Source organism: Aythya ferina, assembly GCF_964211825.1.
Source record: "Aythya ferina genome assembly, chromosome: W".
Lineage (NCBI taxonomy): Eukaryota > Metazoa > Chordata > Aves > Anseriformes > Anatidae > Aythya > Aythya ferina.
Genome location: NC_140313.1, coordinates 4,929,218 through 4,945,416, shown reverse-complemented (window position 1 = coordinate 4,945,416; position 16,199 = coordinate 4,929,218). Strand labels below are relative to the sequence as shown.

The 16,199-nt window shown below is 46.5% G+C and overlaps 1 protein-coding gene across 5 annotated transcripts in view; it reads left to right on the top strand.

Annotated features, from left to right (window-relative positions):
• The window catches only part of LOC311426322 (CUGBP Elav-like family member 4), a gene marked incomplete at its 5' end in the record, with an annotated part of 354,690 nt that overhangs the window by 168,776 nt on the left and 169,715 nt on the right, over positions 1-16,199 (top strand). For 3 of the 5 annotated variants that reach the window (XM_084502752.1, XM_084502751.1, XM_084502749.1), the window contains one exon: positions 9,005-9,133. In XM_084502752.1, the coding sequence (XP_084358878.1) occupies positions 9,028-9,133 (106 nt within the window). The remainder of the gene's footprint in view (positions 1-9,004; positions 9,134-16,199) is intronic. The other 2 variants (XM_084502753.1, XM_084502750.1) reach the window with 1 other exon arrangement.

The window sequence follows — 16,199 nt, the reverse complement described above, 5'->3', positions numbered from 1 at the left end:
AACGGGTATTCCATACCATCTGACGTCATACTAAACAATATATAGGGGTGGCTAGCCAGGGGGGAGGAGGGCTGGACTGCTCGGGGTTAGGCTTGGCATCAGTCAGCGGGTGGTGAGCAATTGCATTGTGCATCACTTGTTTTGTACACATTATTAGTAGTAGTACTCTTATCATCATTATTATTATTGTTATTATAATTTTCCTGTCTTAATAAACTGTCTTTATCTCAACTCACAGGCTTCACTTTCCTATTTCTCTCCCCCATCCCAGAGAGGGAGGGGGGAGGGTGAGTGAACAGCTGTGTGGTGTTTAACTGCCGGCCAGGTTAAACCACAACAGTCCCTTATGGGTATTGTTGGATATGTGGACGGGGAGTGAAAAGGGGGGAAATAGGTGCCTGTGCAGGTGGAAGGAGGATTCGGTTGCTATTGTTCAGAGTTAGGTAGAAGTAGGTTTTTGCTGTTTCCAATGTGGGTTGGGTTTTTGGGTTTTGGTGTTGTTTTTCCCCCATCCTAATTTTTGAAACACCTCTGTTTTACAAGATTCATGTATTTTCCAGCAAGGTACAACGGAGAAGATAATTAGCTAATTTACAACTAGCTACAACAGATTTTGTAATTGTTTCCCCTGTGGAAAGGGATGTAATCATCATCACGGAGCTGTAGGACTGCTGTGAAAATGGCAGTAGGAGCGTGCAGCCCAGGCCCCAGGAAATGCCCTGCTTTTAGCCTATCGATCCATCTGATTAGCACAGGATGAGCTGAGCGGCAGGGCACTCTGGCTGAGCACTGGGTTGAGCCTGCAGCTTGGAGTTCAGAGCTGGATCTCAACCCAAACTTTCATGATGTTCAGGGGCTCACAGCTCACCCCTCTGCTCTGTAGTTCCTTCTTTGGATACCATGATTGTCTGAAATACCCCATGTTTATAGCTCTTCCATGGATTTGGCACGTTCCTGACCCTAGTGTATGGCTGTCTGGTCCATCCCTCCCTGATGGACACCCTAAGTGCCATTGCCTCTCCCTTTCCACCAATGGACTGATCAGGAAAACAGGCAAGGAAGATCCACTCTGTTTCTTTTTTCCTTTGTGGTCGATGTGCCCCTCAGTCCTGTGTAGTGGCATTTTCTTCTTACCCACACCTGCATGGCAAACATCTCTGGGCCGCTCATTTGTTCATTCGCGGTGCCAAGGAGATGAGCCTAAAGGCCTTCCCAGTGCCTGGGCTGAGGCTCTGCAGCTGGTCCCTCACTGTGTGTGCAAGCAATGTTTGGGGAGGAGGGAAACGGCATCAGGGGCAAATAATTATTAGCTATATAAATAATGGAATTAATTAGCATCTTCTTTCTGAAACAAAGCCATACGTTAACCTGGTCATGATGCTTAGAAAGCCGAAGGCATTGAGTAACATTAAAGATCTTCTCTGGTGAAAACCATGTTCCCACAGAAGACGTGTTCCCATACAGAAATACACAAATGTGAGGTTTGCTCTTGCATGGAGAAGCACACGCACCATCTATCTGTGATGCTGTAGCAATGAACTCATGATAAAATAGGGATGCTCGTAGGTTTTAGAATGAGAAGTTTGATGGTTGGAAGGGACCGTAGTGACCTTCTGGTTTGCCCTCCTTATTAGCCCAGGCCACAAAGGTGGTGGATCTGTCCCTCTTTATTTCCAAGGTCTTGGATGTGATGTTCTAGATGGCAAAGCCGGCTTATGCTTTCCTGATACAAGGATTCGACCTCTTTGTTTTGCATGAGGAATACAAGAATACAAATGTATTTATATACTCTTATCTAAATGTACCCCCACACGCACACATACATTATCAAGAGCTATCTGGATAAACACAAACCTGTGTCATGTCTCTCTGAGAGTGACCCTAATTTTCCCTCAGTCCTTCCACAATTGCTGTGATTCTTGTTCTTGTCCTTTTGCTCCACAGAGGGTCAAACATCTTGTGTTGCAAGAAGAACGGCCGAAAACACGACAGACACTAGTATGGTCAGATCATGCTCTCACTTTATTACCCGAATAGCCTGACTTTTATAGCAAACTTAACAGAGGAGGATAGTATCTCACACAAGATTATTGGTCAAAAGCACTCAGACAAACAACTGCAAGAAAACAACCCCTCTTGTTATTAGCAGTCACATAGTTCCCATTCTTGAAGCCAGCTGCTGGCAACAATATTTTTCTAAATTCCTCAATCGGGTGGTATGGGAACACTGTCATGGGAACTTCTCATAGTCGTCCTGGTAGCTTGGTTTGCTCAGCTGTCATGGCTACTTGCTGTTTCAAAAATCCCTCAACAATCTTGCATCTCATTGTCCCTTCTGTCTCTTTAATTAGTGCCCATCCTCCCCCTTCTCCCCCTCGCTCCCGTGTTCCCCCTTCTCATCTCCTCTTGGCACTTGGTTTGCAGTGCTCTATTATTTCACCTTTCATGCGTGTCATTTCCTTTGCCTGGGCCTGTCTGACACCTCCGCCTTATGCTTATCATAAAAACATAACATTTAAATACAAATAGAACAGGGAATAATTTAACCCCTATTTGCACTGGAGAAAGTGCCGAGGCTTTGTATAAACACAGCTGGGGAGATTTATAGAGAGCGTATATTTATCTGACGTTACATTTCTTCACTGCTGCACCTTGCAGCCAGTTTGTCCTGATTTGAACAAGCCTCTGTGGCTGGCAGAGCGGTCAGGAAGATGTGTAGGCTAGTTTTGGGGGAATATCGGAAATGTCACCAAGGGCACACCTCTGAAATCTTGTGATTGCTGAGGCCTTTCTCTCCCTACCTCTCTTCCTGGGAGGAACAGGGAGTGCTGGCTCCTCTAGTCGCTGTGGTTTGTTTATGGCTAACTGGGGCAGACTTGAGATGAATTTAGTTCCCAACATTATGGGGGTGCCTCAGGTCACTCATGGTGAGGGTCTCTGGCTCTTCTGGGAAAGATTAGCAAAGAGGAATAACCATCTATGTTTTTTTCCCTGGGCCAAGTATGCATGATGGACTCAGGTTGTTGGGAAAGACTGATGATGGGGTTAACACTAATGAAAGAAAACAAAACTGTAGAGAGAAGAGGCTTACATGAACACCCCACTGAGCCCCCATGCTGCAGGGCAATGTGACTGCTGCTGGTAAGGGCTGCCCCTACAGCGAGGCTAGAGAGGTTTCTTCACTGACACGTAAAATTTGGGCATGAGATGCAAGTGTCCTGAGACACATCCGTATGGGATGTCCTGTGCTGAAAGAGGAAGAAGCATGGTACTCATCGGGATGGTAGGGGTGGACCCTACACCCTACAGAGCTGTAGGACGGCTTGATCTGGGGACTGCTGTGAGCTTGTATGCAGCCCAAACCTCTGTTTTTTGTAGCATGTAGAAGTGGCCTGAGTGACGGCCTGTTCCCATCCAAGGACACTGCACAGGTCCGGCAGGGAGCACCAGCAGGTGCACACATGCTCATTGCCGCTGACACCAGCACATACTCTCTGCTTTTCATGCTGGCAGCCCCACAGTCTTGCTTGGACACATGTACAAAGCAGAAGTAGTTGCCATGGTGAACGGCAGTCAGTTTTTTGTCTGGGACCTGGCAGAGCAGCACACGGGCCATGCAAGGTATGAGAGGCTCACACAAGCGCATTAGGGGATAAACTCATTAGCCAAGATTGGGAATGTGCTGAATGGGCCCAGCTGCTGGCCCCCTCCCTCTCTCTTCCCATGCTGGTGTGAGAAACGCTCTGTAGCCAATAACATAGGCTCAGGTGAGGATCTCAGTGAAGTAGCATTTTTATTCGCGATTGCAATGGCGGGCATCCCACAAGCAGGAGTGCGCCTACTACACCCATCTACAAGAAGGGCCGGAGGGCAGACCCGGGAAACTACAGGCCTGTCAGTTTGACCTCAGTACCAGGGAAGCTCATGGAGCAGATCCTCTTGAGAGTCATCACGCTGCACTTGCAGGGCAAGCAGGCGATCAGGCCCAGTCAGCATGGGTTTATGAAAGGCAGATCCTGCTTGACGAGCCTGATCTCCTTCTATGACAAAGTGACGCGCTGGGTGGATGTGGTCTACCTTGACTTCAGCAAGGCTTTTGACACCGTCTCCCACAGCATTCTCCTCAAGAAACTGGCTGCTCTTGACTTGGACTGGCGCACGCTTCGTTGGGTTAGAAACTGGCTGGATAGCCGGGCCCAAAGAGTTGTGGTAAATGGAGTCAAATCCAGTTGGAGGCCAGTCACTAGTGGCGTTCCCCAGGGCTCGGTGCTGGGGCCGGTCCTCTTTAATATCTTTATCGATGATCTGGACAAGGGCATCGAGTGCACCCTCAGTAAGTTTGCAGATGACACCAAGCTATGCGCGTGTGTCGATCTGCTTGAGGGTAGGAAGGCTCTGCAGGAGGATATGGATAGGCTGCACCAATGGGCTGAGGTCAACTGCATGAAGTTCAACAAGGCCAAGTGCTGGGTCCTGCACCTGGGACGCAATAACCCCAAGCAGAGCTACAGGCTGGGAGATGAGTGGTTGGAAAGCTGCCAGGCAGAGAAGGACCTGGGAGTGATGGTTGATAGTCGGCTGAATATGAGCCAGCAGTGTGCTCAGGTGGCCAAGAAGGCCAACAGCATCCTGGCTTGTATAAGAAACAGCGTGGCCAGCAGGGCTAGGGAGGTGATCGTCCCCCTGTACACGGCTCTGGTGAGGCCGCACCTCGAGTACTGTGTTCACTTTTGGGCCCCTCGCTACAAGAAGGACATCGAGGTGCTTGAGCGGGTCCAGAGAAGGGCGACGAAGCTGGTGAGGGGCCTGGAGAACAAGTCCTACGAGGAGCGGCTGAGGGAGCTGGGCTTGTTCAGCCTGGAGAAGAGGAGGCTCAGGGGTGACCTTATCGCTCTTTACAGATACCTTAAAGGAGGCTGTAGTGAGGTGGGGGTTGGTCTATTCTCCCACGTGCCTGGTGACAGGATGACTCATTTTTTATAAGCTGAATGTGTGATCATGTAGATTTTGAAATGGCAGGTATGACAAATGATTCCCCTGACGGCCCAAGGCATGGTTTTTCGGGAGGGAGAGAGAGCGCTGATCTGGAGGTGGGGCTGGAGGTGGTGTCCAGGCGGTGCTGAGCCCTGGCTGGTCTCGGGATGCCGCTTTGGGCCACCTGCCTTGGAGCAGCTGGGCCAGCAGCCACTGAGGAAGGTGGTCCACGCCCTCGGCAGAGCCTGTTCCTGGTGGTCTGATGGCCACCTTGTGGGCAGCTCACAAAGCACTGCATCTCCTGCCAGCCAGCTCCGGGGACAGGCGTCATGTCACCCCTCCTGGTGTCCTGCAGAGATGCAGAAAAGGGGGCTGAAATAAAATAAAATATAAAATTAACCGTTTCCTAACACACCTGGTTTAAGCTTTGCATAAACTAAACCAGACAAGGCAGTTTCAGGCCAGTTACACACTACAGAGTTTTGCTGACAGATGAGGGATGCGATTTTTTTTAAATGATACATTTATATTTCTCCATTAACACTAGTGACAGGACCCGCGGGAACGGGGTTAAGCTGAGGCAGGGGAAATTTAGGCTGGACGTCAGGAGGGGGTTCTTCACAGAGAGGGTGGTTGCACACTGGAACAGGCTCCCCAGGGAAGTGGTGACTGCACCGAGCCTGTCTGAATTTAAGAAGAGATTGGACTGTGAACTTAGGCACATGGTCTGAACTTTTGGGTAGACCTGTGCGGTGTCAAGAGTTGGACTTGATGATCCTTAAGGGTCCCTTCCAACTCAGGATATTCTATGATTCTATGATTCTATATTATCATAAAGCCTGGTGAATATACAGTTACAGAGCTATAGAAGTGCTTCTGCTGATGCAGCTTGTTTCAAACAGGGGAAACTGTATAACGTACAATATAACAGACACTTCCTCTGTGCTGGAAGTATTTACTAGACACAAACTCCCTCGTCAAAGCCCTTTGCCAGTGGTGTTCCCAGCTCACTCCCACCCATCTGCTCCCATCTTCCAGGACAGCTGTTCTCACTTTGCAGGTGGGTTTCCCTCGGGTATGTGGACAACCCTTGGAGTTTGGACTCAGCTTTCTCCAAGGCTTTGTCTTTCCCTAGCCTAAAAGACACCCAACAGCACACATTCAGCTTCAGTTGACACTTTATACCTCACCTCTGAGAGTCCCTTTTGCACATCAGTTTAGCCATCAAGTAAAGTGATTTCTGCTGGCACCTACAAAGTGTTCCATGAAAACAGGAGTTAGGTCATGCAGAAGAGATGTTTCTAAAGTTGAATTCCCACCTGGCTCTTCATCATTTGGTTACTTGACTGAGTGTCGTGGTTTAACCTGGCCGGCAGCTAAATACCACGCAGCCGTTCGCTCACCCTCCCCCCTCCCTCTCTGGGATGGGGGAGAGAAATAGAAAGTGAAGCCCGTGAGTTGAGATAAAGACAGTTTAATAAGACAGGAAAATAATCATAACAAAAATAATAATAACAATAACAATAATAATAATACAATGGTGATAATAGGAAAGTAATAATAATATGTACAAACAAGTGATGCACAATGCAATTGCTCACCACCCGCTGACCGATGCCCCGCCTAACCCCGAGCAGTCCGGCCCCCTCCCCCCGGCTAGCCACCCCTATATATTGTTTAGCATGACGTCAGATGGTATGGAATACCCCTTTGGCTAGTTTGGGTCACCTGTCCTGGGTCTGTCCCCTCCCAGCTCTTACTGCACCCCCAGCCTGCCTGTTGGCAGGACAGAGTGAAAGGCTGAGATGTCCTTGGCTTGGTATAAGCACTGCTCTGCAACAATTAAAACATCGGGGTGTTATCAGCACTCTTCTCATCCTAAGCCAAAACACAGCATTCCACCAGCTACTAGGAAGAAAATTAATTCTGTTCTAACTGAAACCAGGACACTGAGAAATGTCATTGGTCCACCACAGGTGAAGGAAAACCAAGGAGGTCCCTCAGGCCCACAGGGATGTGATCTGTAGGGAGCATTTTAACTACTGAGTTCATTCTTTGCCATTATTGGATTGAAATTACTCAAATCCTTTCTAAAAATACTGGGCAAAGCACTGACAAGTACGTTTTGAGGAAAAATATCCTGTGATTATACAGGTTCCCCTGATACAGTTCCTTGGGGTTCACAATCCATTCACTGAGCCTAATTGCCAATGCCATTTTAACTCCTGGATGAAGCCAGGAACAAAAATCACCCTGAAAATGAACCTTTGCGATGTCCAAAGCAGCTTCTCTTGAGGTGGGGACAACACACACAGGACTAGTTAGGGCTTTGTGCATTATCATTAAAGCCTCAACTTTGTGTTGCCAGCAAAGACCTCAAAGAGTCCCTTTGCCTAAACAATGCCAATATAAAGTGGGCATATTTCTTGCTTTTAACATGTCTATCAGAAGGTTATTCCTGGTTTTTCTCTTCTATCAGAAAAGCACACGTACCCTCCTCAAACTATTTTTCCTACCATTTCAGCAGCCTAACTGAAAGCAACATAACTCCTTGTTTTCTGTGGGCAGTGCACTCTTGGTTTATGTGGATAACTCCACTGCAGGACTGAAAGCTCCTAATATCCTCAGTAGATATCAACTGCGTGAAAAATTATCCTCGTCCAAGGCTAGAGTAATTTGCCAATTTGCAGGTGCATCTCGGAGAGGGGAATTTTGATCAAACACTGGTTGAAGCAGAACAGATTGTCTACACCAATGATTTCTCAGTGAACATAAGTGACATAAATCACCCAGTTAGTCAGCCAAAACATATTTGTTGCAAACCAATGTTTTGTTCATCTTTCGATTAATATGTGCATTAAAAATAAATAAAAAATTCAAAGTGTTTATTTACATTTATTTATTCAAATTGGTTACATCCGCTCTGTAAACTGCTCTAAAAAAAATCATGATTCACTCATTTACATAGTGTTTAATGAATGATAAATAAGACATTAATGAATGGTGTGCAAATGACCTGTTTAAATACAAGATGTAAACTATGTAAATTTCTCTTTTTTTTTTTTCTTTTATGGTGTAATGGTAGTAGTCTCTAAATATAAACCTGATTTATAGGCATCCCTCTGAGCCCCCTGAGATCTTTCTAACAACTCAGTAGCCCTTGGTTTGGTCTGTTTTCACAAACATTTTCTCAAGATGTTTTGTTCTGGACTGAAGCTCTCCATACTTGGTATAAGTCCAAGTATAAATAATCTTCATCTTTCAAAATACAATTATCTGTCAGCAGACCCCATCCTGCTTTAACATGAAACAGCATCTTCTTGAGCAAACTCAGATATTAGCATTCGTATAAGTTAACTTTGTTTCAAGAGACAATATATGTTTCCAAAACTTTGGGTTTATTTAAAATTAACTTATATATATATATATATATATATATATATATATATATATAAATGCATCCAAACTTGTAGGTACGTGTCTGTGAGTGGGTATGAATGACAAATCTCAATTTACTGGCTGTGGCTTCAGTTATATCCTGATTCAAAACAGCTTATGTTAAACATTTTTTTTCCTGTGACTTATTTAGTATTGCGAGGGCTACTTACTAATTTATGTTGTTTTTCAGTTGGACTTTATTTATGTATGCTATCTTTATTCACATTTCACTTAGATGGCAGTCTGAGCAATGTTGTCATTTCAGTTACTGCAAGCTGACTGCAAAAATTGATCAGAAAAAGCTGATTTGGAAGACTTTGGTGCCTAGATTTTGAGACGCAATTAAAACATTTTAGATATTTCTGGCATTTGGGAGGTTTTTTTTCTTCTTTGAAATTGTCAAATTATTTTCAAGTACTCACTGAAATTCAGATGTTATTAAGGTGTTTTGAGCAAGGCACCTGAAATGACTATCAGCTTCTGAAATATGTCACCTCAACGAAATCACTGTTTCTTCTGCATGTGATACTGAGCTATCTTGGCTTTCACATCCCTCCAGAAATATGGTAAGCACCTCCTTATTTTGTTCCAGAAGACAGAAAACTCTTTGTGGGCATGCTCAATAAGCAGCAGTCAGAAGATGACATGCGCAGGCTATTCGAGGCATTTGGCAACATCGAGGAGTGCACAATTCTTCGGGGACCTGATGGCAACAGCAAAGGTAAGACAATGGCTTATGGCACACCATGGCTTTATCTTCGAGCTAGACCCAGTCTTGGTGTATATATAATTTCCTGTCATAACAAAGTCACTAGGTGGCTGCCAGGTTGGCATCTCTTATATTAGGAAGGGTCACATTTGCCAAGGGAGGTCATTTCTTTGCTGATTGCTGTCTGCTTGTTCATGAGAACAAAGAGTTGATTGCACCTAAAAACATCCTCCTCCACAACAAGCTGTGTCTGACCACATGCAAACTGCTGCCTATTGCTGTTTCTTTACAGGACAGCCTCCACTCTGAATGCAAAACCTTTATATTTGCTCAAGATCTGCTCTCCTCACCAGCCTTAGGAAAGTTGGGAGTTTCTTCCCCTATTGAACAGGCTCATGGCTCATTCTTTCCTTAAACAAAGCTGTATTTTCTGTTTTACATCCTTACTCACCAGCTCCGCCATTGTCTCTGCTTATTTATCACCCACCAGCCCCAGGTCCTCCTCTTCTTTAGTTGGTTCTTGCATAGTTACACACCAACCAGTGACCACTATTTCAAGCATACAGGATCTGATGTAAATATTACACTCAGTAGGTATTTGCTGCTTGAAACATCTCAATGCTTAATTGCAAAACTAGGTGTCTTACCTCCTTCTGCCACTTTTTGGCATCTCTCGTTACCTGGATAGCACAAGGAAACCTTTTCTAGAGTCCAGGCTTCTCTGTTAAACATAAGGGTCTTTTTTTTTTTTTCCCCTGTCACTTTCTAGACAAAGTAACTTCAATTTGAATAGGAAGCCCTCTTCTCTTGACAGTATAATGTGTCCATTAAATATTGATCTGCATATAATACATCATAAACTGTGCTAGAATGTGCAGTACCAGGGAAGAGACTGGTCTTGCTGATGCAGTTCATATCTCACTGGATATTTTGACATGTGACAACATCAACCAGCATATTTTTGCAACAGGGAGGTGAAAAACCCAAATCATGGTTATACACTGAAAAAAAGATACTGCTATTCTGTAAAATCACTGTTAGCCAAAAAAGATTTCACTCTGGCATTATAGGGCAGTATTTTGATGTATGTCAGGAAAGCCCAGCCTTCCTGATACAAATAGCTGAAAATAAACTGTGGGTAACTTCTTTTGATTTTATGGCTCCTTTAGTTTCATGACACCCAAAGGTTTGATTCACCAAAAAGAGTTTCAGCTATCATAAATGGCAGGCAGTTTGGCACTCCCATCACTGAACAAATCAGTAAATTGGGGAAAAGCAAAAAAAAGTCTGTCTGCCTCCACTTGGAATTGTACAGAACAAAATCTATGACAGAGGAGCTAAACAGAGTAATAATGAAGGCAATAATGTCTGAGATCTGTAAGAAACAGATTCCAAAGGAGATCCAACCCCAAAACTTGTATTCATTCTTGCTCTCTCTTTTTTTTTTTTCTTAAACAATTTCATTATAAGTCTGAATCTGAGTGGCAGCTCCATATTGCTAACCAGTTTAATTATTAGTGCTAGCAGGCTTCAGTCTTAGGCTTGCATTTCACTGAGATGTTCAGGATCAATACTGAGCCTTGACAGAGTTAATATTACCAGCTTCCATTTGCAGGTGCTATTTACTGAGAATGTGAAGCTCCCAATTTCCACACGCACAGATATATACACACACACACAGAGCATTCAATCCAAACTTAAGGGTAGTGCTCTTATCTTAAGACACAGTCAGGTGAGCCACAACTCCCACCAACTCCCAGTCTGTAATGTTTTCCATCTGCTAGAAATCAACATGACACATACTGCTTATGAGATACTTATTTTGGGTAAAACCCATAAGGCATAAAATCCACCTAAATTGAGTTTTAGGAAGATTAACTAAGTGCATAGACTTCAGTCCTAGCAAAGCCATTACATGAAGCCTCACCAGGCGTCCCTGTGATGAGCAAGCTTTGAAGACACCTCAATGAAAGCAATGCTTGGAGGAGGTAGGTCCCAGCTTCCCAGTGAATAACACAACAGGCCAGTCATAGTCAGAAAGGCATCTGAGCCTTTCCTGAAGCCATGGGAGGATGTCCGGAGCCATGTCCTCCATGCAAGCTCCATCTCCTGCACGAGTCACCTAGAGTCAAGCATAATAGTTACTAGAGCATGCAACCAGGTGGCAGGAGAGCTGGGACCAGGACATTTTTCTGCCTTAAGGGAAGTGCAGAGTCTGTCTGTCCTGGGAGAGATGGGTGTTGTGGTTCCACTCAAGTGGGCAGCCAAGCTCCACCACAGCCGCTCTCTCATTCACCCTCCTCAAAGAGGAATGGGGAGAAAATAAGATGAAAAGGGCTCAAAGGTTGAGATAAGGACAAGAAGATCACGCAGTAATTATTGTAACGGGCAAAACAGATTCGGCATAGGGAGATAGTAAGATGTATTGCTTATAACTAACAAGCTAGAGAAGTGAGAAACAAAGGAAAGAAACCAAAAGCACCTTCCCCCCCCAATACACCATCTTCCACCTCCTCCCCCCGAGCAGAGCAGGGGAATGGGGGTTATGGTCAGTCTACAGCACTTCTCTGCCGCACCTTCTAGGTCACTCTCGTCCCCTGTGCTGTGGGGTCCCACCCACGGGATGCAGTCCTTGATGAACTGATCCAGCGTGGGCTTCCCACAGGCAGCAGCTCTTCCAGAACTGCTCCAGATATGGGTCCGTACCACAGGGTCCATCCCTCAGGAGAAAACTGCACCAACCTGGCTCCCCCACGGGCAGCAGCTCCTGCCAGGTCACCTGCTCCTGCATGGGCTCCTCCCCACGGGCTACAGGTCCAGCCCGGAATCTGCTCCAGCAGGGGTCTTCCACAGGTGGCAGCCTCTGTCTGTGCAGGTCCACCTGCTCCACCGTGGTCTCCTCCACAGGCTGCAGCGTGGAACCCTGCTCCACCGTGGTACTCCATGGGCTACATGGGGGACAGCCTGCTTCACCATGGTCCTCACCACAGGCCGCAGGGGGCTTCTGCTCCGGCACCTGGAGCACCACTCCGCCTACTTCTTCACTGACCTTGGCGCCTGTAAGGCTATTACTCACTCCTCTCACTCTCCCAGCTGCTGTGTGGCGCAGCGTTTTTTTCCCTGTCTTAAATATGCTCTCACAGAGGTGCAAAACAACATCGCTTATTGGCTCAGCTCTGCTCAGCAGTGGGGCCCTGTCGTGGTTTAACCCGGCTGGCAGCTAAACACCACGCAGCCGTTCGCTCACCCTCCCCCCTCCCTCTCTGGGACGGGGGAGAGAAATGGAAAGTGAAGCTCGTGAGTTGAGATAAAGACAGTTTAATAAGACAGGAAAATAATAATAATAATAATAATAATAATACAATGATGATAATAGTACTACTACTAATAATATGTACAAACAAGTGATGCACAATGCAATTGCTCACCACCCGCTGACCGATGCCCAGCTTAACCCCGAGCAGTCCGGCCCCCCCCCCCCGGCTAGCCACCCCTATATATTGTTTAGCATGACGTCAGATGGTATGGAATACCCCTTTGGCTAGTTTGGGTCACCTGTCCTGGGTCTGTCCCCTCCCAGCTCTTACTGCACCCCCCAGCCTGCCCGTTGGCAGGACAGAGCAAAGGCTGAGATGTCCTTGGCTTAGTATAAGCACTGCTCTGCAACAATTAAAGCATCGGGGTGTTATCAGCACTCTTCTCATTCTAAGCCAAAACACAGCATTCCACCAGCTACTAGGAAGAAAATTAATTCTGTGCTAACTGAAACCAGGACATCTATCCACCCCTTATTCCATACCATTTATGTCATGCTCAGGTTACACTCTTTTCCATACATTCTAATTAGTCACCTATAGTAATCATGGTAGTGATAACATACAGTATAATATACTATTTAACATGGTGCAATTCAGTTCATGGGCTATTCTCACCCAGTATTAAATCTCCTTGAGGTACACACCGGACCTCTCCGTTCTTTTGCATCACCCACCAAGTATATCCAGGTCCCTGAGCGAAAACAATTCCACGAATAGGTTTGCCTTTTCCTGAGGCAGGAGTAGCCCAGACTGTTTTACCCAGCATATTTTTTACATGCACTACAGGAACTTTATCCCCATCTACAGTACGTAACAGGTTTGATTGGGCAGGTCCAGCTCGGTTGGTAGATCCCCTAGTATTGACTAACCAGGTGGCCTTTGCCAAATGCGTATCCCAGTTTTTGAACGTCCCAGCGCCCATTGCTTTCAAGGTAGTCTTTAACAGGCCATTGTATCGTTCAACTTTCCCGGAGGCTGGTGCATGATAGGGGATGTGATACACCCATTCAATACCATGTTCTTTGGCCCAAGTGTCTATAAGGTTGTTTCGGAAGTGAGTCCCATTGTCTGATTCTATTCTTTCTGGGGTGCCATGTCGCCATAGGACTTGCTTTTCAAGGCCCAGGATGGTGTTCCGGGCGGTAGCATGAGGCACAGGATATGTTTCCAGCCATCCGGTGGTTGCTTCCACCATTGTAAGTACGTGGCGCTTGCCATTGCGAGTTTGAGGGAGTGTGATGTAATCAATCTGCCAGGCCTCTCCATACTTATATTTCAGCCATCGTCCTCCATACCAAAGAGGCTTTGACCGTTTGGCTTGCTTGATTGCAGCACATGTTTCACAGTCATGAATAACCTGTGCTATAGCGTCCATGGTCAAGTCCACCCCTCGATCACGAGCCCATCTGTATGTTGCATCTCTACCTTGATGGCCTGAGGTGTCATGGGCCCATCGGGCTATAAATAATTCACCTTTATGCTGCCAATCCAGGTCCACCTGAGCTACTTCAATCTTAGCAGCCTGATCCACCTGCTGGTTGTTTTGATGTTCTTCAGTAGCCCGATTCTTGGGCACATGAGCATCTACGTGGCGTACTTTCACAGCCAGGTTCTCTACCCGAGCAGCAATATCTTGCCACAATGCAGCAGCCCAGATAGGTTTGCCCCTACGCTGCCAGTTGTTTTGCTTCCATTGCTGTAACCATCCCCACAGGGCATTTGCTACCATCCATGAATCGGTGTAGAGATAGAGAACTGGCCATTTTTCTCGTTCAGCAATGTCTAAAGCCAGCTGAATGGCTTTCACTTCTGCAAACTGACTCGATTCACCTTCTCCCTCAGCAGCTTCTGCAACTCGTCGCGTAGGACTCCATACAGCAGCCTTCCATCTCCGATGCTTCCCCACAATACGACAGGACCCATCAGTGAACAGGGCATATTTCTTTTCATTCTCTGGCAACTGGTTGTACAGTGGGGCTTCTTCAGCACGACCCACCTCCTCCTCTGATGATATCCCAAAGTATTTGCCTTCTGGCCAGTCCATGATCACTTCCAATATTCCTGGGCGACTGGGGTTTCCTATTCGAGCCCGCTGAGTAATCAGTGCAACCCACTTGCTCCATGTAGCATCAGTTGCATGATGCGTAGAGGGGACCCTTCCCTTGAACATCCAGCCTAGTACCGGTAATCGGGGTGCTAGGAGGAGCTGCGCTTCAGTACCGACCACCTCCGAAGCAGATCGAACTCCTTCATATGCTGCCAATATCTCCTTTTCAGTTGGAGTATAGCGGGCCTCAGATCCTCTGTATCCCCGACTCCAAAACCCCAGAGGCCGACCTCGAGTTTCCCCAGGTTCTTTCTGCCAGAGGCTCCAGGTGGGGCCGTTCTCCCCGGCTGCAGTGTAGAGCACATTCTTTACATCTGGTCCTGTTCGAACTGGCCCAAGGGCTACTGCATGGACTATTTCCTGCTTGATTTGTTCAAAGGCTTGTCGTTGTTCAGGGCCCCATTCAAACTCATTCTTCTTACGAGTTACTTGGTAGAGTGGGTTTACAATCAGACTGTAATTTGGGATGTGCATTCTCCAAAACCCCACAACACCTAGGAAAGTCTGTGTTTCTTTTTTGTTAGTTGGTGGAGACATAGCTGTTATTTTGTTGATCACATCCATTGGGATTTGACGACGTCCATCTTGCCATTTTATTCCTAAAAACTGGATCTCCCGTGCAGGTCCTTTGACTTTATTTTGTTTTATGGCAAAACCGGCTTTCAGAAGGATTTGGACTATTTTCTTCCCTTTCTCGAAAACTTCCTCTGCTGTGTCACCCCACACAATAATGTCATCGATGTACTGCAGGTGTTCAGGAGCTTCCCCCTGCTCTAGTGCAGACTGGATCAGCCCATGGCAAATGGTAGGGCTGTGTTTCCACCCCTGGGGCAGCCTATTCCAAGTATATTGGACTCCCCTCCAAGTGAAGGCAAATTGTGGCCTGCACTCTGCTGCTAGAGGGATGGAGAAAAATGCATTAGCGATATCAATTGTGGCGTACCACTTGGCTGCCTTCGATTCAAGTTCATACTGAAGTTCCAGCATGTCCGGCACTGCAGCACTCAGTGGTGGCGTGACTTCGTTCAGGCCGCGATAGTCCACTGTTAGTCTCCACTCGCCATTAGACTTTCGCACTGGCCATATGGGACTATTGAAAGGTGAATGAGTCTTGCTGATCACTCCTTGGCTCTCCAATTGACGAATTAGCTTATGGATGGGAATCAGGGAGTCTCGGTTGGTGCGATATTGCCGCCGGTGCACAGTTGTGGTAGCAATTGGCACTTGCTGTTCTTCGACCCTCAGCAACCCCACAACAGAGGGGTCCTCTGAGAGACCAGGCAAGGTAGATAATTGTTTAATGCCCTCTGTCTCTAAGGCAGCAATACCAAAAGCCCACCGGAACCCTTTTGGGTCCTTGCAGTATCCTCTTCTAAGATAGTCTATGCCAAGGATACATGGAGCATCCGGACCAGTCACAATGCGGTGCTTTTCCCACTCATTCCCAGTCAGACTCACTTCAGCCTCCAATACAGTCAACTGCTGAGATCCCCCTGTCACTCCACAAATATAGATGGGCTCTGGTCCTTTATAGCTCGATGGCATTATAGTACATTGTGCACCGGTGTCTACTAAAGCCTTATACTTCTGTGCGCGTGATGTGCCAGGCCATCGAATCCACACAGTCCAATAAACTCGATTGTCCCTTTCCTCC